Source organism: Melospiza melodia, unplaced genomic scaffold (genome assembly GCF_035770615.1).
Source record: "Melospiza melodia melodia isolate bMelMel2 unplaced genomic scaffold, bMelMel2.pri scaffold_166, whole genome shotgun sequence".
Lineage (NCBI taxonomy): Eukaryota > Metazoa > Chordata > Aves > Passeriformes > Passerellidae > Melospiza > Melospiza melodia.
Genome location: NW_026948517.1, coordinates 42,392 through 69,000, shown reverse-complemented (window position 1 = coordinate 69,000; position 26,609 = coordinate 42,392). Strand labels below are relative to the sequence as shown.

The following is a 26,609-nucleotide window of genomic DNA, read 5'->3' as shown; positions in this document are numbered from 1 at the left end:
AATCCCCTTGGAAATGGTCCTAAATCCCTGCAGGGTCAGGGAAATCCTAAATCATAACAGGGATCCCTGAATCCCTGGGGATCTCCTCAAAGAGAGCCGTGCGCTCCTTGGGGTTCTTCATGGCGATGGACTCCACTGCACCCTGAAAAAAAACCAGGGCAAAAGTGGTCCTAAATCCCCTTGGAAATGTTCCTAAATCCCCTTGAAAATGTTCCTAAATCCCCTAATTCCTGTGAGGGATCCCTAAATCCCAAAAGGGAATCCCTGAATGCCTGAGGATCTCCTCAAACGGGGCCCTGAGCTCCTTGGGGTTCCTCATGGCGATGGACTCCACTGCTCCCTGCAGAAACAGGGACAGAAATGTTCCTAAATCCCCTTGGAAATGTTCCTAAATCCCTTTGGAAATGGCCCTAAACCCCTGAGAATGATCCCTAAATCCCTGCAGGGTCAGGGGTCCCTGAATCCCTGAGATGGGTCCCTGAATCCCTGGGGATCTCCTCAAACAGGGCCGTGAGATCCTTGGGGTTCTTCATGGCGATGTCATGGAAAAACGAGTCAGAGACCCTAAATCCCACAGGCTGTCCCCAAATCCTGACAGGAGAGTTCCCAAATCCCCAAATCCTGACAGGAGAGTCCCTAAATCCCCAAATCCTCACAGGAGAGTTCCCAAATCCCTAAATCCTCACAGATGGGTTCCTAAATCCCCAAATCCTGACAGGAGAGTTCCCAAATCCCCAAATCCTCACAGATGGGTTCCTAAATCCCCAAATCCTGACAGGAGAGTCCCTAAATCCCCAAATCCTGACAGGAGAGTTCCCAAATCCTGACAGGAGAGTTCCCAAATCCTGACAGGAGAGTTCCCAAATCCCCAAATCCTGACAGGAGAGTTCCCAAATCCCCAAATCCTGACAGGAGAGTCCCTAAATCCCCAAATCCTGACAGGAGAGTCCCTAAATCCCCAAATCCTGACAGGAGAGTTCCCAAATCCCCAAATCCTGACAGGAGAGTTCCCAAATCCCCAGATCCTGACAGGAGAGTCCCTAAATCCCCAAATCCTGACAGAAGAGTTCCCAAATCCCCAAATCCTGACAGGAGAGTTCCCAAATCCTGACAGGAGAGTTCCCAAATCCCCAAATCCTGACAGGAGAGTTCCCAAATCCCCAAATCCTGACAGGAGAGTTCCCAAATCCCCAAATCCTGACAGGAGAGTTCCTAAATCCCCAAATCCTGACAGGAGAGTTCCCAAATCCCCAAATCCTGACAGGAGAGTTCCTAAATCCCCAAATCCTCACAGGAGAGTTCCCAAATCCCCTCAGGGAGTTCCTAAATCCCCTCAAGGGTTTATAAATCCTTGGGGGAGGTTCCTAAGTCCCCTCAGGATGTCTCTAAACCCTCTCATGGGATTCCTAAATCCCCTCAGGGGATCCCCTAAATCCCCTCAGGGGGTCCCCAAATCCTTGGTGGAGTTTGGGGGGTCCCTGTGGGGAGGGAGAATTGGGGAGACCTCCCCCAAATCCACATGAGGGTCTGGGGTCTCCCTCAGGGCAGATCCCCTCCCTCATCACCTTGAGATCCTATATGGGATCAGGGGGGTCCTAAATCCCCTCAGGGAGTTCCCAAATCCCCTCAGGGAGTTCCCAAATCCCCTCAGGGGGTCCCTAAATCCCCTCAGGGAGTTCCCAAATCCCCTCAGGGGGTCCCTAAATCCCCTCAGGGGGTCCCCAAATCCTTGGGGGATCCCTTTGGGGTGGGAAAATGATGGAAATTCCCCCAAAACCCATCCGGGGACTCCCCAGCTCCTGTGAGCACAAAAACCTCCCCGAAAAACCCCCAAAACACCCTCAAAACCCCCAAAATTGCCCCCAAAAAAACCCCAAAAACGACCCCAAAAAAGGCTCCTAAAGCCCCCAGCAGGCTCCTGGGCCCGTCCCCACCTGGAAGACGAGGAAGTTCCTGGCCTTGATGAGGATGCCCAGCTTCTCCAGCTCCTCGCTGTACTCGCTCAGCTGCACCACGCGGTTGTTGATCTTGTACTCGGAGGAGCTGCCTGGGGAGGGGATTGGGGGGCTCAGGGGGAGCCCCAAAACCCTGAACAGCCCAAAATGTGTCCCACAAATCCTAAACAACCCAAAAATGTGCCCCACAAATCCTAAACACCCCAAAAATGTGTCCCCAAAACCCCCCAGCGACGCCCCCAAAATTCCAGAAACGCCCCAAACCCATCCCAAAATCCCCGGAATTACCCCCAAAACCCACCCAAAACCAACACCAATGATGGTGGAACCCTGGAAAAAGTTAAAGATAGAATGGAAAATGTTGGGCTTTGTGCTTTCCCAGATAACTGCACCTGCGTAAGCTGTATGATAAACTATAGAATTTATATTATATATAATATATATATAATATATATAGCATATTATTATATATATATACTATACTTTATATATATTATATGTATATACTATAATTGTTAGATGAGATGATTGTTTAGTAATTAAATGTAATTATTATACAACCATAAGAAGAATAGTGAGAAACTAAGCAGTATGATAATTATATAATTTATATTATATATAATGTTATATATATATAGCATATGTTATATATATATTATATTTATATATACATATATTATATGTATATATTATAATTTATTGTTAGATGTGATGATTGTTTAGTGATTAAATGTAATTATTATACAACCATAAGAAGAATAGTGAGAAACTAAGCAGTAGGATAAATTATATCGTTTATATTATATATAATATATATAAATATTATATACATATTGTATATAGCATAATATATATAATATCATATATATATTATATGTATATATTATAATTTATTGTTAGATGCGATGATTGTTTAGTGATTAAATGTAATTATTATATAACCATAAGAAGAATAGTGAGAAACTAAGCAGTATGACAAAATATATAATTTATATTATATATAATATATATAATATTTATATTATATATATAGCATATTATATATATTATATCATATATATATTGTATGTATATATTGTAATTTATTGCTAGATGTGATGATTGTTTAGTAATTAAATGTAATTATTATACAACCATAAGAATAGTGAGAAACTAAGCAGTATGATAAATTATGTAATTTATATTATGTATAATATACATATAATATTTATATTATATATGTAGCACATTATATATGTATTATATTATATATATGTATAACATGTATGTATCATAGTTCATTGTTAGACGTGATGATTGTTTTTTAATTAAATGTAATTATTATGTAGCCATAAGAAGAATAGTGAGAAACTATGTTGGAAATTCAGAGAGGGGCTAAATTTATGTGTACAATAGAACAATATAAGTGTAATAATTAACACGAAAATCATGTAACGATAGAGCATAAACCATGATCATTTTGGATGCATGGTGGGAGTCAGATTTGGGTTGAACACACCCCGATTCCCAGAGCTCTTAATAAAAACCACCGCATATAATCGTTCCGTGATTATGTGGTTTTGAACGCTAACACCAAAACCCCCAAAAACACCCCGAAACAGCCCCAAAACACCCCTAAAACAGCCCCAAAACGCCCCTAAAAACACCCCTAAAACAGTCCCAAAACAGCCCCAAAACAGCTCCAAAACAACCCCGAAACGCCCCTAAAACAGCCCCAAACAACTCCAAAACAGCCCCAAAACAGCCCCAAACAACTCCAAAACAGCTCCAAAACACCCCTAAAGCAGCCCCAAAACCCCCCTAAAGCAGCCCCAAAACACCCCTAAAGCAGCCCCAAAACAGCCCTAAAGCAGCCCCAAAACAGCCCTAAAGCAGCCCCAAAACAGCCCTAAAACAGTCCCAAAACAGTCCCGAAACAGCCCCGAAACAGCCCCGAAACAGCCCCGAAACAGCCCCGAAACAGCCCCGAAACAGCCCCGAAACGCCCCTAAAACAGCCCCGAAACGCCCCTAAACCAGCCCCAAATAACTCCAAAACAGCCCTAAAACAACCTCAAAGCAGCCCCAAAGCAGCCCCAAAACGCCCCTAAAACAGCCCCAAACAACTCCAAAACAGCCCCAAAACACCCCTAAAGCAGCCCCAAAACAGCCCCAAAACGCCCTTAAAACAGCCCCAAAACAGCCCCAAAACAGCCCTAAAAACGCCCCTAAACCAGCCTCAAAACAGCCCTAAACCAGCCCCAAAACGCCCCTAAATCAGCCCCAAATAACTCCAAAACAGCCCCAAACAACTCCAAAACAGCCCCAAACAACTCCAAAACAGCCCCAAACAACTCCAAAACAGCCCCAAAAACGCCCCTAAAACACCCCTAAAGCAGCCCCAAAACACCCCTAAAGCAGCCCCAAAACGCCCTTAAAACAGCCCCAAAACAGCCCTAAAAACGCCCCTAAACCAGCCCCAAAACAGCCCTAAAACAGCCCCAAAACAGCCCCAAAACAGCCCTAAAACAGCCCCAAAACAGCCCTAAAAACGCCCCTAAACCAGCCCCGAAACGCCCCTAAAACAGCCCCAAACAACTCCAAAACAGCCCTAAAACAACCTCAAAACAGCCCCAAAACGCCCCCAAAACGCCCCTAAAGCAGCCCCAAAACGCCCCAAACGCCGAGATCGGCCCGCAGCCGGACGGACCGACGATGACGCGGGCGAAGGTGCGGTCCTCGGCGCCCTCCTCCGAGTACACCATGCTGACGAAGGCGCGGCTGGCCGCGGGTTTCCCCACGGGCGCGCCGTGGATCAGGTCCCGCAGCGTCTTCACCCGCAGGTTGCTCGTCTTCTCCCCCAGCACGAAACTGATGGCGTCCATCAGGTTGGATTTACCTGAGGCGGGAATTTGGGGGGAGGGGGACACCGGGGGGGGTGTTAGGGGGCGGTGGGAATTGAGGGGGGAACGCAGGGAATGGGGGGAATCCAAGGAATTGAGGGGGGACCCCAGGGAAAGAAAGGGGACCCCAGGGAATGGGGGAACGGAAGGAATTGAGGGGGGACCCCAGGGAATGTGGGGAACCCAGGGAATTATTGGGGGATCCCATGGAATGTGGGGAATTGAAGGAATTGAGGGGGGACCCCAGGGAATGTGGGGAATCCAAGGAATTGAGGGGGGACCCCATGGAAAGAAAGGGGACCCCAGGGAATGGGGGAACAGAAGGAATTGAGGGGGGACCCCAGGGAATGTGGGGAACTGAAGGAATTGAGGGGGGACCCCAGGGAATGTGGGGAACCTCGGGAATTCAGGGGGGACCCCAGGGAAAGAAAGGGGACCCCAGGGAATGGGGGGAATCCAAGGAATTGAGGGGGGACCCCATGGAATGTGGGGAACCCAGGGAATTATTGGGGGATCCCAGGGAATGGGGGGAATCCAAGGAATTGAGGGGGGACCCCAGGGAATGGGGGGAATCCAAGGAATTGAGGGGGGACCCCATGGAAAGAAAGGGGACCCCAGGGAATGTGGGGAACCTCGGGAATTGAGGGGGGACCCCATGGAAAGAAAGGGGACCCCAGGGAATGGGGGAACCCAGGGAATTATTGGGGGATCCCATGGAATGTGGGGAACTGAAGGAATTGAGGGGGGACCCCAGGGAATGGGGGGCTTGGAAGGAGCCCTGGGAATTATTGGGGGACCCCAGGGAATGGAGGACTTGAAGGGAGCCCTGGGAATTATTGGGGGGACATGGGGGGGGGGGTGTTTAGGGGATGGGGGGAGCCACGGGAATTATTGGGGGACCCCAAGGAATGGGGGGAACCTCGGGAATTATTGGGGGACCCCAGGGAATGGAGGGAACCCTGGGAATTGAGGGGGGACCCCAGGGAATGGGGGGCTTGGAAGGAGCCCAGGGAATTATTGGGGGACCCCAGGGAATGGGGAAACCCAGGGAATTGAGGGGGGACCCCATGGAAAGAAGGGCAACTCCAGAGAAAGGGGGAACTGAAGGAATTGAGGGAGGACCCCAGGGAATGGGGGGCTTGGAGGGGAGCCCTGGAATTGAGGCGGGACCCCATGGAATAAGGGGGGGGTTGGAGGGAGCCCAGGGAATTATTGGGGGCCCCCATGGAATGAAGGAGTTGGAGGGAGCCCTGACAATTTTGGGGATACCCCAAGGGAAGAGGGGAGAAGTGAGAGGGGCGCCCAGAGAATGAAGAGCTGAGGGGGGACCCCAGGGTGTGAGGGGGAGGCTGTAGGGAATGGGGGAGAGACCCAGAACCTTGGAGGGACCCCGTAGAATATGGGGGTACCCCTTGGGAAGAGGAGGGAGGCCAGGGGGGACCCTAGGGAGGGGATGAGGGAGGGCTTTGGAGAATTATTGGGGACCCCAAGCCTTATGAGGCACCTCAGGGAACGGGGAACCTCCCCGGGCAGGGCGGGAGGAGGGAGCGGGAGCGGAACAATGTAAAGAACCCGGGCTGACCCCTCAGACCATGACGGCAGCGGTGTGAAGAACTCGGGGTCACCCCTCAGACCATGACGGGAGCGGCCTTGGACCCCCTCCCTACCCCCGAGAGCCCCCCCGGGACTCACCGGAGCCATTGGGGCCGATGATGGCGGTGAAGCGGCGGAAGGGCCCGATAATCTGGCGGCCCTTGTACGATTTGAAGTTCTCTATCTCGATGAGTTTCAGGAAGCCCATGGTGGGGCCGGGACGGCCCGGGAGGGTCCCGGGGGTCTGGGGGGGTCCCGGGGCTCTGAGGGGGGCTCGGGCCGGGGCCGCTGCCGGAGGGCGGGAAAGCGGCGGCTGAGGCGGCCGCTGAGGGATGGAGCGCTGCGCCTCGCGATTGGCTCAGCGCGCTGTCAATCTTCGCATTAACCCCGCCTCCTGGCCTCTGATAGGCCGGCGGTTTCCCGTGGCGGTTTTATGGCACCTCGCCTTGCGATAGGCTAAGTTGCTGTCAATCTTCGTTGTAACCCCGCCTTCTCGCTTCCTATTGGCCGCCGGTTTGAACGCGGCGTTAGTGGCGCCAGCGGGCTCATTTGCATGGAACGTACCAAGTCTGGGGGATGAGTGGATTGGGCCGCCCCGTCGCCATGGGAACCGGGGACGCCATGAGGGCAAAGGGCGCCGCAAATTGGGGGATTTTCGGTAAAAATCGCGTTTGTCGGTGATCGGGACGAAAAACCTTGGGACAAGATTTACTGCTCGAGGTTTTTTCCAATCAGAATGGTTCTGTGATGCCAAGATTATAAAATAACTTGGAATATTGAACAATAACTTAATGATGACTGCATGTTGTTTAAGTATATATATTTTTGTAATATCTTTCTCTATTAATACTTATATGACTTGCACTGAAGTTACAAGACATTCATATATTCTGCATTATAAAGCATTCAAGTATTAGTAAAACCTGGCTTATTGACATGATCTAATACCAACACAATCTAAATTAGAATTTCTTATATATTTGTATGACCTGATATCTATATAACCCAAATTACAATTACTTTTTTCACCTATGTAACCTGACATAAATAACTTTTTTTACAATGTAATGGCCATTATATGGTTAACTAGCTGCTTAATGGTCAATAGACAAAAATATAACAAAAAACTCACCAGGTGAATGAATAGCTTTAGGGACAATACGTGTAGCAGTAATGAGATATTAGCAAGTGCAGAGCCAATTAGCCATGAAATTGAGAATTTAGGCTGGTTGAGACCAGACAGACCAAGGATCACCATATCTGCCCATGCTCTGAAGACAATGTTGAAAAGTTCAGATGTGAGGAAGACCTTGGAAGCTTTAATCAGAAATCCCAACTGCCCCCAAACTGGGGAGACACAAGCGCTGTGCAAAAGAACTGATAACCATGAGATCAAATATAATATAAACGTTGATACCAACAGCTTATTAATCCTGGATAAAAAAACTGTGCTCTGGATAATAGTTCACTGATATCCAAATATTCTTGTTGTACCCTCACCTGGATACCCGATCCAGCATCTCAGGTGTGTCCTCACCTGGGGACTCCCCTCACTGATGTCACTGCCCCTCAGACCTCACAGGCATCATTTTCACTCCCACCAACCCTTTACAGGGTGGATTTTCACCTCATTTCCCCCACAATTGCCTCCCAAACCCTACAGGTGCCATTTCTCCCTCAGTTGCCCCTCATGGCCACCATTTGCCCCCACCACCCTCACAGGTTCCATTTCCCCTTATTTTCCCCTCACAGACTCCATTTTTTTCCCATTTTTCCCCCATTTTCCACTCATGGGCACCATTTTCCTCTGTTTTCCCCTCAAGGGTTCCATTTTCCCCTCACAGGCTCCATTTTCCTCCATTTTCCCCTCATGTGCTCCGTTTTTCCTCCATTTTCCCCTCAAAAGCTCAATTTCCCCCCAATTTCCCCTGAAAGTCTCAATTTCCTTCAATTTTTCCCTCACAGGCTCCATTTCCCCCCATTTTCCCCTCAAGGGCTGCGTTTCCCTCATTTTCCCCTCAAAGGCCCCATTTCCACCCCGTTTTCCCCTCATAGGCTCCATTTCACCCCAATTTTCTCCTCTAAGGCTCAATTTTCCTCTCAAAGTCTCAATTCCCCCCCTAATTTCCCTTCACGGACTCAATTTTCCCCCCATTTTCCCCTCAAGGGCTCAATTTGCCCCTCCTGAGCTCCATTCCCCCCCCCCCATTTTTCCCTCACAGGCTCCATTTCCCCCAATTTCCCCTCAAAGACACCATTCCCCCCATTTTCCCCTCATGGGCTCCATTTTCCCCTCAAGGGCTCAATTTCTCCCAATTTTCCCCTCACAGACTCAATTTTCCCCCATTTTTCCCTATTTCCTCCAATTTTCCCCTCAAAGGCTCCATTTTCCCTCTATTTTTCCACTCACGGGCTCCATTTTCCTCTGTTTTCCTCCTCACGGGCTCCATCTCCCTCATTTCCCCTTCAAAGGCTCCATTTTCTCCCTATTTCCCCCCAATGGCTCCATTTTCCCCCCATTTTCCTCTCACAAGCTCCATTTTCCCCTCACGTGTTCAACTTCCTGGTTTTTTTCCTCACAGGCTCCATTCCCCCCCATTTTCCCCTCATGGGTTCCATTTCTTCCATTTTTCCCCTCACAGGCTCCATTTCCCCCCATTTTCTCCACTCAGGCTCCATTTTCCCCTCACAGGTTCCATTTACCCCATTTTCCCCTCACACACACCATTTTCCCCATTTCCCCTCAAAGCCTTCATTTCCCCCAATTTTCCCCTCACGGACTCAATCTTCCCTCAATTTAATCCGTTTTCCCCCTCAGTTATGCCTCAAAGGCTCCATTTCCCCCCATTTTCCCTTCAAAGATTCCATTTTCTCCTCACAGGTTCAATTTCTCCCCTGTTTTCCCCTCACGGGCTCCATTTCCCTCCATTTGTCCCTCAAAGGCTCCAATTCCCCCATTTCCCCCTCAAGGGCTCCATTTCCCTCCATTTTCCCTCAAAGGCTCCATTATCCTCTGTTTTCCTCCCAAAGACTGCATTTCTCCCCATTTTCCCCTCATGGGCTCCATTTTCCCCCATTTTCCCCCTCACAGGCTCCATTTTCCCCCCAATTTCCCCGTATAGACATCATTATCCCCCCAATTTCCCCTCAAAAGCTCCATTTTACACCCCATTTTCCACTAAAAAGATGGATTTTCGCTTTTGAATTTTGATTCTTCTTATAAATCCAGATGGTCTCAGCCCCAAAACTCCCATTTTCCCTGCAAAAATATCAGTTTTTTCACTAAAACTATGGATGTTCCCTCTAATATTTTAGATTTTTTCTTTAAATCCGGAGGGTCTCAGCCCCAAAATTCCCATTTTCCCTACAAAAATCCCTGATTTCCCACTGAAAGTATAGATTTTACCCCAAAATTCCCACTTTCCCTGCAAAAATAATGCTTTTCCACTATAACGATGGATTTTCCCCCCTCGAATACTTTAGATTTTACCCCTAAATCTGGAGGGTCTCAGCCCCCAAATTCCCATTTTCCTTACAAAAATACTTATTGTCCACTGAAAGTATGGATTTTGCCTCCAAATTCTAATTTTCCCTGCAGAAACATTGTTTTTCCACTAAAACTATGGATTTTTCCCTCTAGTATTTTTGATTTTTCCTCTAAATCTGGGTGGTCTCACCATTGGGTTTGGCGTACCGGGTGGGAGGACTCACCAAGCCACGCCCTTCGTCAAACCACGCCCATTCAACCGCATAACCACGCCCCCAATGGCACCAAAGCGGCGGTAAAGACCACGCCCCTTTAACATAACCACGCCCCTCGTTGGTCACGCCCATGCGTCGCCACGCCCCCTGCGGCAGCGCGCGCGAGTGGGCGTGGCCAGGGCTGCGCGCGCCGGCCCCACCCCCGCTCCCCCCCTCAGGTACAGGCGGGATCGGAACGGGGGGGGGAGGGAACCCAAAATTGGGGAATTTAAACCCAAAATTGGGGAATTTTAAACACCCAAAAATTGGGCTTGGATTGAGGGCTGAGGGTGGAGGGAGATGGAGCCAGAAAAGGGGAAGGATTTGCCCCCAAAGAGGGGGAGTTTGGTCCCAAAAAGGGTGGGGGGTCGGCAGCTGGAAAAGTGAATTTGGGTCGCCGAAAAGGGTGGGGGTCGCTCCAAAAAGTGCGGGTTGGGTCTAAAAAAATGGGGAATTTAACCCAAAAACGGGAAAAAAATGGTCCGGAAAGTGGAAGGGTTGTGATCACAGGGGGAGTTTGGTCCCAAAAAGGGGAAATTTGAATTTAAAAAAAGGGAGTTAGGACCTCAAAAAGGCGGGGTTTGACATCAAATATGGGGATTTTGGCTCCAAAAATAGGGAATTTAGCCCAAAAATATGGAATTTGGCACCAGAAAGGGTGTGGTTATCTCCAAAAAGGAGATTCGGCTCCTAAAAGTGGCAATTTGGGCCATAAGGGAGGGGTGGCCCCAAAAAATGGGGGAGTTTAACCCAAAAAGGGGAGTTTGAGACCAAAAATGGGGAATTTGGTTTTAAAAGGTGGGGTTTGGTCTCTGAAGGGGGAATTTGGCCCTCAAAAGGGGCTGGTTTGCCCTCAAAAATCACGGGTTTGTTCCAAAATGAGGAGATTTGTCTCAAAAATGGGATTTTGGTCCCAAAATTGGGAATTTGGTCCCCAAAACTGGAGGGGTGGCTCCAAATGGGGATTTTAGTGGGGCCATTTTACCTCTCAAATGCCCAATTTTCCCTCAAAAAAATTCCCCATTTCCCCTCAAAATTTCCAATTTACTTCCTAAAATTCCCCATTTCCCCTCAAAATTTCTAATTTTGTTCCCCAAGTTCCCTATTTTCCAAAAAAATTTCTCCATTTCCCCCCAAAATTCCCCATTTTTCCCATCCAGCTGAGTATTTTCCAGCCTTCATTGCCCCCCTCCAGAATTTTCAATTTTTGCCCCTCCAACGCTTTTTTCCCCATCAAATAACCACAAAATTATGAATTTGGTCCCAAAATAAACATTTCTGCCCCAAAATGGGACTTTTTAAAACCCAGAATCTCCTCAATTTTTGCCATAAATTGGAATTTTTCCGTCTCTGAGTTTCTCCATCCTCACTAATTTCTGCTCTTTAATTTTTCTCTATATATACAATTTTATATTTTATAAATTTTGATGTATTTTTTTTTATTTTTCCTCAAAACAACACAACTTTACCCCAAATTATTTCTCCAAAACTGCTTTTTTTTTTTTTTGCCCCAAAATGGCTCCTTTCCCCTGGAAATTCCTGATTCCACCCCAAACCTCTTTTTATTCCTGAAAAATAATGAATATTTCCCTCTCCAAAATTAATTTTCTCTCAAAAAAAAAAACCTTTTCCAAGGGGAAAAATGTAATTTTTCCCCCAAACCTGTGATTTCCCCCCAAAATTCCGATGTCTCCCCTAAAATGTCCCTTTTTCCAGCCAAAATTCTCTCTATTCCCATAAAATTAATCAGATTCTCTCTGAAATTAATCTTTCCTCCCCAGACACTTCTTGACAATGCCCAAAAATTCCTATTTTGCCCCCAAAATTCCGATTTACCTTGCAAAAATAAAAATTTTCCACAAAATAGGGATTTTTCCTTTGATGGTTTTGATTTTTCCTCTAAAAATTTCAGTTTTCCCCCTCCAAAACAGTGGACCTTTCTGCTAAAAATGTTCATTTTCCCTCAAAATTTGTAGATTTTGTTCTTCACTTCAAATGAAAATATTTTAAATAAGGGTATATTAAAGGAGGATATTTTTAAACGGGGGTATATTAAATTGTTCTTCTGTCTAAAATAGGTTTTTTCCCTCCAAAGTGGATAATTTTCTGTTTAAAATGTGATTTTTTCCTCTCTAAATGTGAATTTTCCCTCCAAAATTGCTGATTTCGCTATGTAAAAGTGTGGTTTTCCTCCAAAAAAGTGGATTTTCCCCCCAAAACCAGCATTATAATTAAAATGGGAATAATAATTATGATTATAATGCTATAATAATTATAATAACATTATAATAATAATGGGAATTTTCCTTCCTAAAACCGTTAATTTTCCCTTAAAAATTCTTCATTTTTCCCCCCAAAAAAAACCCCACAAAAATTAAAATTTTCCTTGCAAAATTTCCCTTTTCCCTCTCAATCCAGGGGTTCCCCCCCCCCCCCCCCGCAGGTGCCGCGATGGTGACGTCATCTCAGCCCCTCTGACGTCGTCGGCTCAGCGGTGACGTCATGGCGGTGCCGGGGGCGTGGCCGCCGCGGGGGGCGGAGCCGTCGGACAGCAGCCCCGAGCCCCCCTCCCCCTCCAGCTCCCGCCCCCCTCTGTCCGACTCCAGCCCCTCCCCCACCGAGACCACGGCCACCCAGTGTGGGCGGGGCCAAGGGGGCGGGGCCAGGGCTCGCCACGCCCCTCCCAACCTTGCCGGGGTGGGGGGGGAGCGGCCGCTGGCGCTGTTTGAGGTGAGGCCACGCCCCCTGGAATCTCCACCCCTTCATTAGCACCACCCACTCTATGTGTACTGCTGTTGTGAGGCCACACCCCCTAATGCCCCACCCCCTAATTAGCCACACCTCATTAGTACCCTGGCACTATGGATAGGCCACACCCACCCCAAGCCCCACCCCTAATTAGCCCCGCTATTAATATTCTGCATGAAGCCACGCCCCTTCCTGGCCCCGCCCACCGTCAGTGCCTCCCGAAAATGCCTGCTGCCATTCACGGCACGACCACGCCCCCCTCAGACCCACCCTCATTGGCCCCGCCCCCAAATTGTGTTGGCCCTTTAGCCCCTCCCCTTTTCAGCCGTGCCCAACCCACCCTGCCCTCAGCCCTTCCCTCTTTAGCCCCTCCCCCTGAGCCCCACCCTCTTTAGCCCCACCCTCTAAGCCTACCCACCTTTGTGCCCCACCCTCCTTGGCTCCACCCCTGACACCCTCCTTAGCCCCGCCCCCCAAGCCTGGCCACCTTTGAGCCCCACCCACCTTAGCCCCGCCATCTGCGCTCATTAGCCCCGCCCCCCGTCAGGAGGAGCTGGCCACCCGCCCCCGCGTGCCGGCGCTGCTGCGCAGGATGGCCCCGTACAGCGCCCTGAGCCCCGACAGCGACTGCGGCCACCGCACAGGTGAGTGAGGGACACACCTGGGGACAGGTGAGGGACACACCTGGGACACACCTGGGGACACACCTGGGACACACCTGGGACACACCTGGGGTACCTGGGGACACAGCTGGGGTGCCTGGGGACACACCTGTACAGCCCCTGAGCCCCGACAGCGACTTGCGGCACCGCACAGGTGAGCGAGGGGGACAGGTGAGGGACACACCTGGGGACACACCTGGGGACAGGTGAGTGACGCACCTGGGGTACCTGGGGACACACCTGGGACACCCCTGGGCACATCTGGGGTGCCTGGGGAGAAACCTGTACAGCCCCGTACAGCGCCCTGAGCACGGACAGCGACTGCGGCAACCGCACGGGTGAGTGAGGGACACACCTGGGACACACCTGGGACACACCTGGGGTACCTGGGGACACACCTGTACAGCCCCGTACAGCGCCCTGAGCCCCGACAGCGACTGCGGCACCGCACAGGTGAGTGACACACCTGGGACACACACCTGGGGACAGGTGAGGGACACACCTGGGGACATAGCTGGGACACACCTGGGGACACACCTGGGGACAGGTGACACACCTGGGGACACACCTGGGGTACCTGGGGACACACCTGTACAGCCCCGTACAGCGCTCTGAGCCCAGATAGCGACTGCGGGACTGCACAGGTGAGTGAGGGACACACCTGGGGACACACCTGGGGACAGGTGAGTGACACACCTGGGGACACCTGGGGACACAGCTGGGGACAGGTGAGTGACACACCTGGGGACACCTGGGGACACAGCTGGGGTGCCTGGGGACACACCTGTACAGGCCCCGTACAGCGCCCTGAGCCCCGACAGCGACTGCGGCACCGCACGGGTGAGTGAGGGACACACCTGGGGACACACCTGGGGTACCTGGGGACAGGTGAGTGACACACCTGGGACACAGCTGAGGTACCTGGGGACACCTGAGGGGCATCTGTGTGACCCCTGTGCGACCCCACTGACCCCTCAATGTCCCCTCTGTCCCCAGCGCCACGCCCTGGGCACGCTGCAGGGCGTGGTGGCCCTGCTGACCCCTGTGTGACCCTGCTGACCCCTGTGTGACCCTGCTGACCCCTGTGTGACCCTGCTGTCCCCTCTGCCCCCAGCGCCGCGCCCTGGGCACGCTGCAGGGCGTGGTGGCGCCGTCGCTGCAGTCGCTGCTGGGGCTGGTGCTGCTGCTGCGCCTGCCCTGGGTCGTGGGACACGGCGGCGTCCTGGGGACAGCGGCCATCGGCGTGCTGCTGGGGGCCTGCGTGAGTCACCTGGGACACCTGGGGACACACCTGGGTACACGGGGACACACCTGGGGACACACCTGGGGACACACCTGGGGAACAGGGTCACATCTGTCCTGGGGACAGCGGCCATCGGCGTGCTGCTGGGGGCCTGCGTGAGTCACCTGGGACACCTGGGGACACCTGGGGACATGGGGACACACCTGGGACATGGGGACACACCTGGGACACACCTGGGGACACACCTGGGGTTTGGGGTCGTGCTCTGGGTACTCCGTGGGGGGAGCTCGGAGGTCTGAGGGGCGGCCAGAGGTAGCGGTCAGTGGTCAGAGGGGTCAGGGGTCAGCAGCGAGCGATGAGTGGTCAGCAGACAGCGGTTCAGACGGGTCAGAGGTCACTGGGGTCATTGGTCAGTGGTCAGAGCGGTCAGCAGACAGCGGTCAGACGGGTCAGAGGTCACTGGGGTCATTGGTCAGTGGTCAGAGTGGTCAGTCAGTCAGCGGTCAGCGGCCAGAGATCAGAGGGGGTCACTGGTCTGCCGGTCATTGGTGTCAGTGGTCAGAGGGGTCAGTGGTCAGTGGTCAGTCAGTCAGCGGTCAGTGAGATCATTGGTCAATGGGTCATTGGTCAGTGGTGAGGTCATTGGTCAGAGGGGTCATTTGGTCATTGGTCAGAGGGGTCATTGGTCAGTTGGTCAGTGGTCAGTCCGTCATTGGTCAGCAGAGTCATTGGTCAGCCATTGGTCATTGGTCAGCAGTCATTGGTCATTGGTCATTAGCCAGTTGGTCATTTGGTCATTGATTAGTTGGTCACTGGTCAGTTGGTCATTGATCGTTGGTCACTGGTCAGTTGGTCATTGATCGTTGGTCACTGGTCAGTTGGTCATTGATCGTTGGTCATTGGTCGCTGGTCATTGGTCAGTTGGTCATTGATCGTTGGTCACGGGGGTCAGTGGTTGTTGATCGTTGGTCATTGATCATTGGTCGCTGGTCACTGGTCAGTTGGTCAGTGGTCATTGGTCACTGGTCAGTGGTCGTTGATTGTTGGTCAGTGGTCATTGATCATTGGTCAGTTGGTCAGGTGGTCATTGGTCACTGGTCAGTTGGTCGCTGGTCACTGGTCAGTCGGTCAGTCGGTCAGTTGGTCAGTTGGTCAGTGTCCGTGTGTCCGTCCGCAGATGCTGCTCACCGCCGTGTCCCTCAGCGCCGTGGCCACCAACGGGCTGGACCCCGGTGAGCGGTGGGGGGGATGGGCTGGGGAACCCCTCCCCCACCCTGCCCCGCCCACAGGCGTGTCCGCGCTGACCCCGCCCCGTGACGTCACGCAGGGGGCGGGGCGCTGTCGCTGCTGTCGGGGGCGCTGGGCCCCGAGGCCGGGGGGGCCGTGGGCGTGTGCGGCTTCCTGAGCGCGGCCTTCACCTGCGCGGCCGCGGCGCTGGGCGGGGCCGAGCTCCTATTGGTGAGTGAGACAGGGGGCGGGGCCTGTGCTGGGCGGGGCCGAGCTCCTATTGGTGAGTGACTGACAGGGGGCGGGGCTAACAGGGATGGGCGGAGCAAATGGCATGGGCGGGGCCTGTGCTGGGCGGGGCTGAGCTGCTCCTGGTGAGCGACAGCGGGCGGGGCTAAACGAGATGGGCGGGGCTAATGTGATGGGCGGGGCCAAGCTGCTGCTGGTGAGAGAATGGGCGGGGCTAATGAGGCTGCGCTGGGTGGGGCCGAGCTGCTGCTAGTGTGAAGGGCGGAGCCAGGTGGGAATGGGTGTGGCTGAGGATGTGCTGGGTGGGGCTACGGAGATGCCAGGGTGTGGCCAGAAGGGAGCGGCAGTGGGGTGTGGCGGGTGGGCGGAGCCTGTCACTGTGTGTCCCCTCCCTCCCTCCCTCCCTCCCCAGATGTACCTGAGCCCCGGCTGGGCGGTGCTTCCGGGGCGCGGCCGCTGGGGCCGCCTCAACAACGGGCGCGGCTACGGGGCGGGGCTGCTGGCGCTGCTGGGGGCGGGGGGTCGCTGGCCCCGCCCCGCGTGCGCGCGGTCGCCGCCCCCCTGGGCCCCGCGGGGCTGCTGCTGGCGCTGCTGGCGCTGCAGGCGGGGTCCCTGCGCCACGCCCTGCGCCCCGACCCCGCCCACGCGTGAGTCTCGCACCCCGCCCTCCCCTCCCCGTGCTAATGAGGCGCTAATGAGATGCTAATGAGATGCTGATGATCGCCCAGGCTGTGCCTGCCCCCCCGGCCCGGGGACCCCCCTGCTGCCCTGCGCGCCCCCCCGCGCCCCCCAACGCCTCGCGGGGCCCCCCCCGGCCCGCAGGGGGCGCTGCCCCGCCCTGCCCGGGCCCAGCGCCGCCGTGCTGGCACGTGAGTCACCGGGGCGGGGGCCGAACGTGGGCACGCCCACAGGGGCGGGGTCATACTGAGGATGTGGGGTGGGCGTGGCCAGCACAGGACACGCCCACTGGGGGGGTACCGTGACTCCACCCCCTGGGCTGGGGAGGAGGGGATGGGTCATCCCGAGGGGGTGGGGGCGGGGGTCACACTGAGGATGTGGGGTGGGCGTGGCCAGTACAGGACACGCCCACTGGGGGGTACCGTGACTCCACCCCCTGGGCTGGGGAGGAGGGGAGGGGTCACAGGGTGGGGGTGGGGTCATCCCGAGGGGGTGGGGGAAGGTGGGCGTGGCCAGCACAGGACACGCCCCCAGGGAGGTGTTGGCTCCACCTCTCGGGGTTAATGTAGGGGTGGGGTCACGGGGAGTTGAGGGTGGGGTCACCCTGGGGTCGCTGGGGGGGTCACGGGAAGGTCATGGGGGTGGGGGTCACCCTGAGGTCATGGTGGGGTCATGGGTGGTCATGGGGGTGGGGCCACCTCAGGGTCATGGCGGGGTCACAGAGGTGTCATGGGGGGGTCACAAGGGGGTCAACAGTGGGTGGGGCCACCCCGAGGTCACTGGGAGGGGGCTGTGGGCGTGGCCTCACTGTATTCCCCTCCCCCAGGGAACCTGTGGCCCCGCCCCCACAGAGGCGGGGCTGGGGGACTGAGCACGAGGAGGGCGGGGCCGACGCCTCCTTCGGGGCCCTGCTGGGGCTGAGCCTCCCCTCGGCCGCCGGTGAGGGGGGGGCCCGAAATGGGGAGGGGGGAACCTGAAATGGGGAGGGGGAGGGAGCCTGGAATGGGGAGGGGGGGAGCCCAAAATGAAGGGAACCCCAAATTGGGGAGGGGGGGGGGGGATCCCAAAATGGGGAGGGGACGCTGAAGTGGGGAAGGGAGTCTGAACTAGGGAGGGGACCCTGGAATGGGGAGGGAGACGGACCCCCAAAATGGGGAGGGGGGGATCAGAAAGGGTGGGGGGACCCAAAATGGGGAGGGGGAGGATCCCGAACTGGGAGGGGGAGGGAGCCTGAAATGGGGAGAGACCCCAAAATGGGGTGGGGGGACCCCGAAATGGGGAGGGGGAGGGACCCCGAAATGAGGAAGGAGGGGATCTGAATTGGGGAGGGGGGACCTCAAAACAGGGAGGGGGATCTGGAAATGGTGGGGGACCCCAAACTGGGGAGGGGGACCCTGAAATGGGGAGGGGGAGGGACCCCGAATTGGGAGGGGGATCCAGAAATGGGGAGGGGAGACCCCAAAGTGTGGGGGGACCCCAAAGTGGGGTGCTCTGTCCCAGGGGTGCTGTGGGTGGGTTTTGGGGTTCACGCTGATTTTGGGGTGCCCCAGGGGTGCTGTGGGTGAGGTTTTGGGGTTCAGAGGATATTGGGGATCTGTCCCAGGGGGATTTTGGGGTTCAGGGTAATTTCGGGGTGCCCCAGGGGTGCTGTGGGTGAGTTTCGGGGTTCACTCTGGTTTTGGGGTGCCCCAGGGGTGCTGTGGGTGAGTTTCGGGGTTCACTCTGGTTTTGGGGTGCCCCAGGGGTGCTGTGGGTGAGTTTCGGGGTTCACTCTGGTTTCGGGGTGCCCCAGGGGTGCTGTGGGTGGGTTTCGGGGTTCACTCTGGTTTCGGGGTGCCCCAGGGGTGCTGTGGGTGGGTTTCGGGGTTCACTCTGATTTCGGGGTCCCCCAGGGGTGCTGTGGGTGGATTTTGGGGGTTCAGAGGATTTTGGGGTGCCCCAGGGGTGCTGTGGGTGGGTTTCGGGGTTCACTCTGTTTCGGGGTCCCCCAGGGGTGCTGTGGGTGGGTTTTGGGGTTCACTCTGGTTTCGGGGTCCCCCAGGGGTGCTGTGTGGGTGGGTTTCGGGGTTCACTCTGGTTTCGGGGTGCCCCAGGGGTGCTCTGGGTGGGTTTCGGGGTTCACGCTGGTTTCGGGGTGCCCCAGGGGTGCTGTGGGTGCATTTTGGGGTTCACTCTGGTTTCGGGGTGCCCCAGGGGTGCTGTGGGGGTGCAGCCGCTGCTCGCAGCTCGGGGATGTCGCTCGCTCCGTCCCGGCCGGGAGCCTCGGGGCCGCCACGGCCACGGCGCTGGGATGTATCCGAACCCCAAAAATGGGGACCCCAAAAATGGGGACCCCAAAAATGGGGAGGGGGACCCCAAAACATGGAGGGGAATCCTGGAATATGGGGGGGAGCTGGAAATATGGGGGGACCTCAAAACGTGGGGGGACCCCAAAACATGGGGGGGTCACCGTGGGCACGGCCCTGGGATGGATCCGAACCCCAAAGGGGACCCCAAAAACGCGGGGGGACCCCAAAAATGGGGAGGGGGACCCCAAAAATGGGAGGGGCACCCCAAACATGGAGGGGAACCCCAAAACATGGAGGGGGAATCCTGGAATATGGGGGGGAGCTGGAAATATGGGGGGACCCCAAAACATGGGGGTCACCACGGCCCTGGGATGGATCCGAACCCCAAAGGGGGACCCCAAAAACGCGGGGGGACCCCAAAAATGGGGAGGGGGACCCCAAAATGGAGAGGGGACCCCAAAAATGGGATGAGACCCCCAAAATCGAGGGGAGTTCTGGAATATGGGGGGGGAGCTGGAAATATGGGGGGACCTCAAAACGTGGGGGGGACCCCAAAACATGGGGGGTCACCGTGGGCACGGCCCTGGGATGGATCCGAACCCCAAAGGGGACCCCAAAAACGCGGGGGGACCCCAAAAATGGGCGGGGGACGCCAAAAATGAGGAGGGGGACCCCAAAACCTGGGGGTTAACGCGGCCCTGGGCTGTATCCGGCCCCCAAAACTGGGGGGAGCCCCAAAACTGCAGGGAGACCCCAAAACGCGAGGGGGGTTTGAGGATTTTTTCAGGGATTTTGGGGGGGATTTGGGTTTTTGGGGAGGTTTTGTGGAAGTTTTGGGGTGCTGGGGGATTTTTCAAGGAATTGAGGGGGGGGATTTGGGGGGTTTTGGGAATATTTGGGGGGGATTTTGGGGGATTTGAGGGGGGGTTTGAGCTTTGGGGGGGATTTGGGGGGGATTTTGTGGGATTTAGGGGCGCGAGGGGATTTTGGGGTGTTTTGGGGGGATTTTGGGGTTTTTTTTGGAGGGTATTTTGGGTTTTTTTGGGGGGGTATTTTGGGGTGTTCTGGGTGGGATCTTGGTTTTTTGGGGGGAATTTGGGGTTTTTGGGGAGGGATTTTGGGGTTTTGTGGGGGGATATTTTGGGGTGTTTTGGGGTGTATTTTGGGGTTTTTTTGGAGGGATTTTGGGTTTTTTGGCGGGTATTTTGGGGTGTTCTGGGTGGGATCTTGGTTTTTTGGGGGGAATTTGGGTTTTTTTGGGGGGGATTTTGGGGGGGTTTGGGGATTTTGGGGGGATTTGGTGGTTTTTGGGGGTTTTCGGGTGGATTTTGGGGTGTTTTTGGGGGATTTTGGGTTTTTTTGGGGGGATATTTTGGGGTGTTTTTGGGGGGATTTTGGGTTTTTTTTGGGGAGGGATTTTGGGTTTTTTGGGGGGATATTTTGGGGTGTTTTGAGGGGATTTGGGGTTTTTTTGGAGGGTATTTTGGGTTTTTTTGGGGGGTATTTTGGGGGTGTTCTGGGTGGGATCTTGGGTTTTTTGGGGGGAATTTGGGTTTTTTGGGGAGGGATTTTGGGGTTTTTTGGGGATATTTTGGGTTTTTTTGGGGGATATTTTGGGGTGTTTTGGGGTGTATTTGGGGTTTTTTGGGGGGGATATTTTGGTTTTTTTGGGTGATATTTTGGGGTGTTTTGGGGGTATTTTGGGGTGGGATTTTGGGTGGGATTTGGGGGTTTTTGGGGGTATTTTGTGGGTGTGTTTGGGTGGATTTTGGGGTGTTTTGGGTGGGATTTGGTGGGTTTTTGGGGGGTTTTGGGGGTGTTTTGGGTGGGATTTGGTGGGTTTTGGGGGGGTTTTGGGGTGGGATTTTGGGGTGTTTTGGGTGGGATTTGGTGGGTTTTTGGGGGGTTTTGGGGTGGGATTTTGGGGGTGGGATTTTGGGTGGGATTTTGGGGGTTTTTGGGGTGTTTTTGGGGTTTCTGTGCTTTCCTTGACAGGCAGACCTGAGCGCGGCGCTGCTGCTGGGGGCCAGCGTGGAGGGGCAGCTGCTGCGGGACAAGTGAGGGCGGGGACAGCGCTGTCACCGGTGCCACCAGGGGGGCACAGGGTCCCTGAGGTCACCAGGGGGGGTCCCGGTGTCACCAGGGCGGGCACAGGGTCCCTGTGTCACCAGGGGGGTCCCGGTGTCACTAGAGACCCCCCAATGTCGCACGGGGAGTCCTCGATGTCCCCAGTGCCATCAAGGGGTCCCCGATGTCCCCAAAGGACCCACAATGTCACTGGGAGGTCTTTGATGTCCCCAAGGGGTCCCCAATGTCCCCAAAGGACCCGCAATGTCACTGGGAGGTCTTTGGTGTCCCCAAGGGGTCCCCAGTGTCATCAGGGCTCCTCGGCAATGTCCCCAGGGGGTCCCCGGTGTCGCCAGTGTCATCAGAGGCGTCCCCAATGTCACCGGGGGCGTCCTTGGTGTCCCCAAAGGTGACCCCTTGTGGGGTTCACAGTGTCACCCTGGGCGTGTCCCCATGTCCCCGGGGCACTGTCCCCCACTCTGTCCCCATGTCCCTCTCGTGTCCCCTGTAGGTTCGGTGCCACCCTGGGCGGTGTCCCATGTCCCCAGGCACTGTCCCCACTCTGTCCCCTTGTCCCCTTTAGGTTTGGTGTCACCCTGGGCAGTGTCCCCGTGCAGTGTCCCTGCTGTCCCCAGGCACTGTCCCTACTCTGTCCCCTTGTCCCCTTTAGGTTCGGTGCCACCCTGGGCAGTGTCCCCACTCTGTCCCCATGTCCCTCTCGTGTCCCCGCAGCTTCAGTGCCACCCTGGGCGGTGTCCCCGTGCTGGCCGCTGTCTCGGGCGGTGTCCCCATGTCCCTGGGCAGTGTCCCTGGGCACTGTCCCCACACTGTCCCCATGTCCCTCTCCTGTCCCCCCAGGTCGGTGCCACCCTGGGTATTGTCCCCACTCTGTCCCCACGTCCCTCTCGTGTCCCCCGCAGGTTCGGTGCCACCCTGGGCGGTGTCCCCGTGCTGGCCGCTGTCCCGGGCAGTGTCCCCACGCTGTCCCCGGGCAGTGTCCCCACCCTGTCCCCTTGTCCCCTTAGGTTCGGTGCCACCCTGGGCGGTGTCCCCGTGCTGTCCCCATGTCCCTCTCCTGTCCCCCCCGGTCGGTGCCACCCTGGGTGGTGTCCCCGTGCTGTCCCCATGTCCCTCTCGTGTCCCCGCAGGTTCGGTGCCACCCTGGGCGGTGTCCCTGCTGTCCCGGGCAGTGTCCCCACGCTGTCCCCTTGTCCCCGCAGGTTCGGTGCCACCCTGGGCGGTGTCCCTGCTGTCCCGGGCGGTGTCCCCACGCTGTCCCCTTGTCCCCGCAGGTTCGGTGCCACCCTGGGCGGTGTCCCTGCTGTCCCGGGCGGTGTCCCCACGCTGTCCCCTTGTCCCCGCAGGTTCGGTGCCACCCTGGGCGGTGTCCCTGCTGTCCCGGGCGGTGTCCCCACGCTGTCCCCTTGTCCCCGCAGGTTCGGTGCCACCCTGGGCGGTGTCCCGGTGCTGGCCGCTGTCGCCTGGCCCTGGCCGTGGCTGCCCGTGCTGGGGGCGGGGCTCTCGGCGGGGGGGGCGGGGCTCCAGGCGCTCCTGGGCGGCTCCCGCCTCCTGCGCGCGCTGGCGCGGACACGCGCGCTGCCGCTGCCCCCGCGTGAGTGTCCCCAAGGGGGTCCCCAGGGTCCCCAAGGGGTCCCGGTGTCCCCAAGGGGGTTCCCAGAGAGTCCCCAATGTCCCCAAGGGGTCCCGGTGTCCCCAAGGGTGTCCCCAAGGGGACGTCCCCAGTGTCCCCAAGGGTGTCCTCGGTGTCCCCAAGGGGGTCCCCAAGGGTGTCCCCAAGGGGGTCCCCAGGGTCCCCAAGGGGTCCCGGTGTCCCCAAGGGTGTCCCCAAGGGTGTCCCCAAGGGGTCCCGGTGTCCCCAGGGGGGTCCTCGATGTCCCCAAGGGTGTCCCCAAGGGGTTCTGATGTTCCTAAGGGTGTCCTCGGTGTCCCCAAGGGTGTCCCCAGAGGATCCCGGGGTCCCTAAGGGTGTCCCCAATGTCCCCAAGGGTTCCGGTGTCCCTTAGTGGGTCCCCAAGGGGGTCCCCAGTGTCCCTAAGGGGGTCCAAGGGTCCCCAAGGGTGTCCCTAAGGGTGTCCCCAGTGTCCCCAGGGCGGGTCCCGCTGTCCCTAAGGGTGTCCTGGTGTTCCCAAGGGTGGCTTTGGCGGTGTCCTCAATGTCCCCAAGGGGGTCCCCAGTGTCCCTAAGGGGGTCCCCAAGGGGTCTCAGTGTCCCTAAGGATGTCCCCACGAGTGTCCCCAAAGGGGTCCCAGTGTCCCCAAGGGGGTCTCCAGGGGGTCCAGGGGTCCCCAAGGGTGTCCCTAAGGGTATCCCCAGTGTCCCCAGGGCGGGTCCCGCTGTCCCTAAGGGGATCCCCAATGTCCCCAAGGGGATCACGAATGTCCCCAAGGGGTCCTGGTGTCCCCAAGGGTGTCCCTAATGTACCCAAGGGGGTTCTCAGGGGGTCCCCAATGTCCCCAAAGGGCTCCCCGGTGTCCCCAAGGGGGTTTCTGATGTCCCCAATGTCCCCAGGGGGGTCCCGGTGTCCCTGGGGGTGTCCTGGTGTCTCCCTCTCCGTGTCCCATTGTCCCCACTGTCCCCGTGTCCCCTCTGTGTCCCCTCCAGGTCCTGCTGTCCCCTCTTGTCCCCTCAGGCTCCGTCCCAGGGCTGTCCCCGTGTCCCCTCAGTGTCCCCCATGTCTGTCTGTCCCCATGTCCCCTCAGTGTCCGTCTGTCCCCCAGGCTCTGTCCCAGGGCTGTCCCCCATGTCCCTCAGTGTCCCCCATGTCTGTCTGTCCGTCTGTCCCTCAGTGTCCGTCTGTCCCTCAGGCTCTGTCCCAGGGCTGTCCCCATGTCCCCTCAGTGTCCCCCATGTCTGTCTGTCCGTCTGTCCCTCAGTGTCCCCCATGTCTGTCTGTCCGTGTGTCCCTCAGTGTTCCCGTGTCCCTCAGTGTCCGTCTGTCCCTCAGTGTCCGTCTGTCCCTCAGTGTCCGTGTGTCCGTCTGTCCCCAGGCGCTGTCCCGGGGCCGGCTCTGGCCGCTGCTCCTGACCCTGCTGATGTCCCCGTGTCCCTCAGTGTCTGTCTGTCCCTCAGTGTCCGTGTGTCCGTCTGTCCGCAGGCGCTGTCCCGGGGCCGGCTCTGGCCGCTCTCGCTGACCCTGCTGATGTCCCCTCAGTGTCCGTGTGTCCCTCAGTGTCCGTCTGTCCGCAGGCGCTGTCCCGGGGCCGGCTCTGGCCGCTCTCGCTGACCCTGCTGATGTCCCCTCAGTGTCCGTGTGTCCCTCAGTGTCCGTCTGTCCGCAGGCGCTGTCCCGGGGCCGGCTCTGGCCGCTCTCCCTGACCCTGCTGATGTCCCCTCAGTGTCCGTGTGTCCGTCTGTCCGCAGGCGCTGTCCCGGGGCCGGCTCTGGCCGCTCTCGCTGACCCTGCTCACCGCTGCCCTGGGGGTGCTCCTGGGCTCTCTGGACCTGCTGGCCCCGGTGCTCTCCGTGTGCGTGGCCCCGCCCCCCCCCCCCGGACGGTGACGTCAGAGCGACGTCAGAGTGGCGTCGGGCCGCCCGGTGACGTCATCCACCCCCCTCCCCCCGCAGGCTGTGCCTGACGTCACACCTGGGGCTGAACCTGGCGTGCGCCCTGCAGGGGCTGCTGCCCACGGCCGGCTGGAGCCCGCGCTGCCCGCTGTACCACTGGTCAGTGAGTGACCACTGAGTGACCACTGAGAGACCCTGAGTGACCAATGAGTGACCCGAGTGACCACTGAGTGACCAATGAGAGACCCCAGTGACCCCAGTGACCATGAGTGACCATGAGTGACCACTGAGTGACCCTGAGTGACCACTGAGTGACCATGAGTGACCCCGAGTGACCATGAGTGACCAATGAGTGACCACTGAGTGACCCTGAGTGACCCTGAGTGACCCTGAGTAACACTGAGTGACCACTGAGTGACCAATGAGTGACCCCGAGTGACCCCGAGTGACCAATGAGTGACCAATGAGTGACCAATGAGTGACCCCGAGTGACCATGAGTGACCACTGAGTGACCAATGACCAATGAGTGACCCTGAGTGACCATGAGTGACCAATGAGTGACCAATGAGTTGACCCCGAGTGACCCTGAGTGAGCAATGAGTGACCATGAGTGACCAATGAGTGACCCCAGTGACCATGAGTGACCAATGAGTGACCCTGAGTGACCACTGAGTGACCCTGAGTGACCCTGAGTGACCCCGAGTGACCAATGAGTGACCCCTGAGTGACCCCGAGTGACCCTGAGTGAGCAATGAGTGACCCTGAGTGACCATGAGTGACCATGAGTGACCAATGAGTGACCAATGAGTGACCAATGAGTGACCCTGAGTGACCATGAGTGACCAATGAGTGACCAATGAGTGACCAATGAGTGACCAATGAGTGACTGGCTGTCCCTGTCCCCATGCTGTCCCCGTGCCGTCCCTATCCCTGAGTGTCCCCATGCTGTCGCTGTCCCCATGCTGTCCCTGTCCCCATGTCCCTGTCCCCATGCTGTCCCTGTCCCTGTCCCCATGTCCCTGTCCCTGTCCCTGTCCCTGTCCCTGTCCCTGTCCCCACGCTGTCCCTGTCGCTGTCCCCATGCTGTCCCTGTCCCCACGCTGTCCCCATGCTGTCCCTGTCCCCATGCTGTCCCTGTCCCCACGCTGTCCCTGTCCCTGTCCCCATGCTGTCCCCATGCTGTCCCTGTCCCCATGCTGTCCCTGTCCCCATGCTGTCCCCATGCTGTCCCTGTCCCCACGCTGTCCCTGTCCCTGTCCCCATGCTGTCCCCATGCTGTCCCTGTCCCCATGCTGTCCCTGTCCCCACGCTGTCCCCATGCTGTCCCCAGGTCGGTGTCCCTGGCCGGGGCCCTGCTCTGCCTGTCCCTCATGTTTGTCACCTGCTGGCACTGTGCCCTGCTGGCCCTGGGCATCGGCGCCACCGCCTACAAATACCTGGAGTTCCGCAGGTGAGGGGACGGCACAGGGGACACCTGGGGGGGACACACACACCTGGGGGGGGGAAGGGACACCTGGGGACAGGGACAGGGACACCTGGGGACAGGGACAGGGACAGGGACACCTGGGGACAGGGACAGGGACACGCCTCAGGGGAGGGACACGCCTGGGGACACACCTGGTGGGGAAAGCACTCACCTGGAGGGAGGGACAGGGACACACCTGGGGAGAGGGACAAATCTGGGGACAGGAACAGGGACACACCTGGGGGGGAAACAGGGACAGGGACACACCTGGGGGAAACAGGGACAC

The 26,609-nt window shown here is 56.5% G+C and overlaps 2 protein-coding genes and 1 long non-coding RNA gene across 3 annotated transcripts in view; 2 read left to right on the top strand and 1 right to left on the bottom strand.

Moving 5' to 3' along the window:
* Positions 1-6,741, bottom strand: part of SMC1A (structural maintenance of chromosomes 1A) — a 54,654-nt gene extending 47,913 nt beyond the window's left edge. Inside the window, 3 exon segments of the mRNA XM_063182143.1 lie at positions 1,935-2,047; positions 4,644-4,832; positions 6,529-6,741. Coding sequence (XP_063038213.1) covers positions 1,935-2,047; positions 4,644-4,832; positions 6,529-6,637 — 411 coding nt within the window. The 5' untranslated portion in view covers positions 6,638-6,741.
* A 5,870-nt stretch (positions 6,742-12,611) lies between these two features.
* LOC134433275 (solute carrier family 12 member 7-like) overlaps positions 12,612-26,609 on the top strand; it is a 31,972-nt gene continuing 17,974 nt past the window's right edge. The window contains exons 1-20 of the mRNA XM_063182146.1: positions 12,612-12,900; positions 13,466-13,562; positions 13,871-13,918; positions 13,987-14,033; positions 14,373-14,420; positions 14,577-14,624; positions 14,695-14,841; positions 16,001-16,055; positions 16,151-16,281; positions 16,712-16,946; positions 17,028-17,168; positions 17,374-17,395; positions 17,804-17,916; positions 18,969-18,979; positions 21,261-21,322; positions 22,769-22,944; positions 24,448-24,597; positions 24,679-24,817; positions 24,918-25,016; positions 26,189-26,308. Of these exons, the coding sequence (XP_063038216.1) occupies positions 12,673-12,900; positions 13,466-13,562; positions 13,871-13,918; positions 13,987-14,033; positions 14,373-14,420; positions 14,577-14,624; positions 14,695-14,841; positions 16,001-16,055; positions 16,151-16,281; positions 16,712-16,946; positions 17,028-17,168; positions 17,374-17,395; positions 17,804-17,916; positions 18,969-18,979; positions 21,261-21,322; positions 22,769-22,944; positions 24,448-24,597; positions 24,679-24,817; positions 24,918-25,016; positions 26,189-26,308 (2,117 nt within the window). The 5' untranslated portion in view covers positions 12,612-12,672. The remainder of the gene's footprint in view (positions 12,901-13,465; positions 13,563-13,870; positions 13,919-13,986; positions 14,034-14,372; positions 14,421-14,576; positions 14,625-14,694; positions 14,842-16,000; positions 16,056-16,150; positions 16,282-16,711; positions 16,947-17,027; positions 17,169-17,373; positions 17,396-17,803; positions 17,917-18,968; positions 18,980-21,260; positions 21,323-22,768; positions 22,945-24,447; positions 24,598-24,678; positions 24,818-24,917; positions 25,017-26,188; positions 26,309-26,609) is intronic.
* LOC134433273 (uncharacterized) lies at positions 17,831-22,862 on the top strand. Its single transcript, XR_010031518.1, has 4 exons — positions 17,831-17,916; positions 19,171-19,269; positions 21,265-21,322; positions 22,769-22,862. It is a non-coding gene; the product is annotated as an uncharacterized LOC134433273 (long non-coding RNA).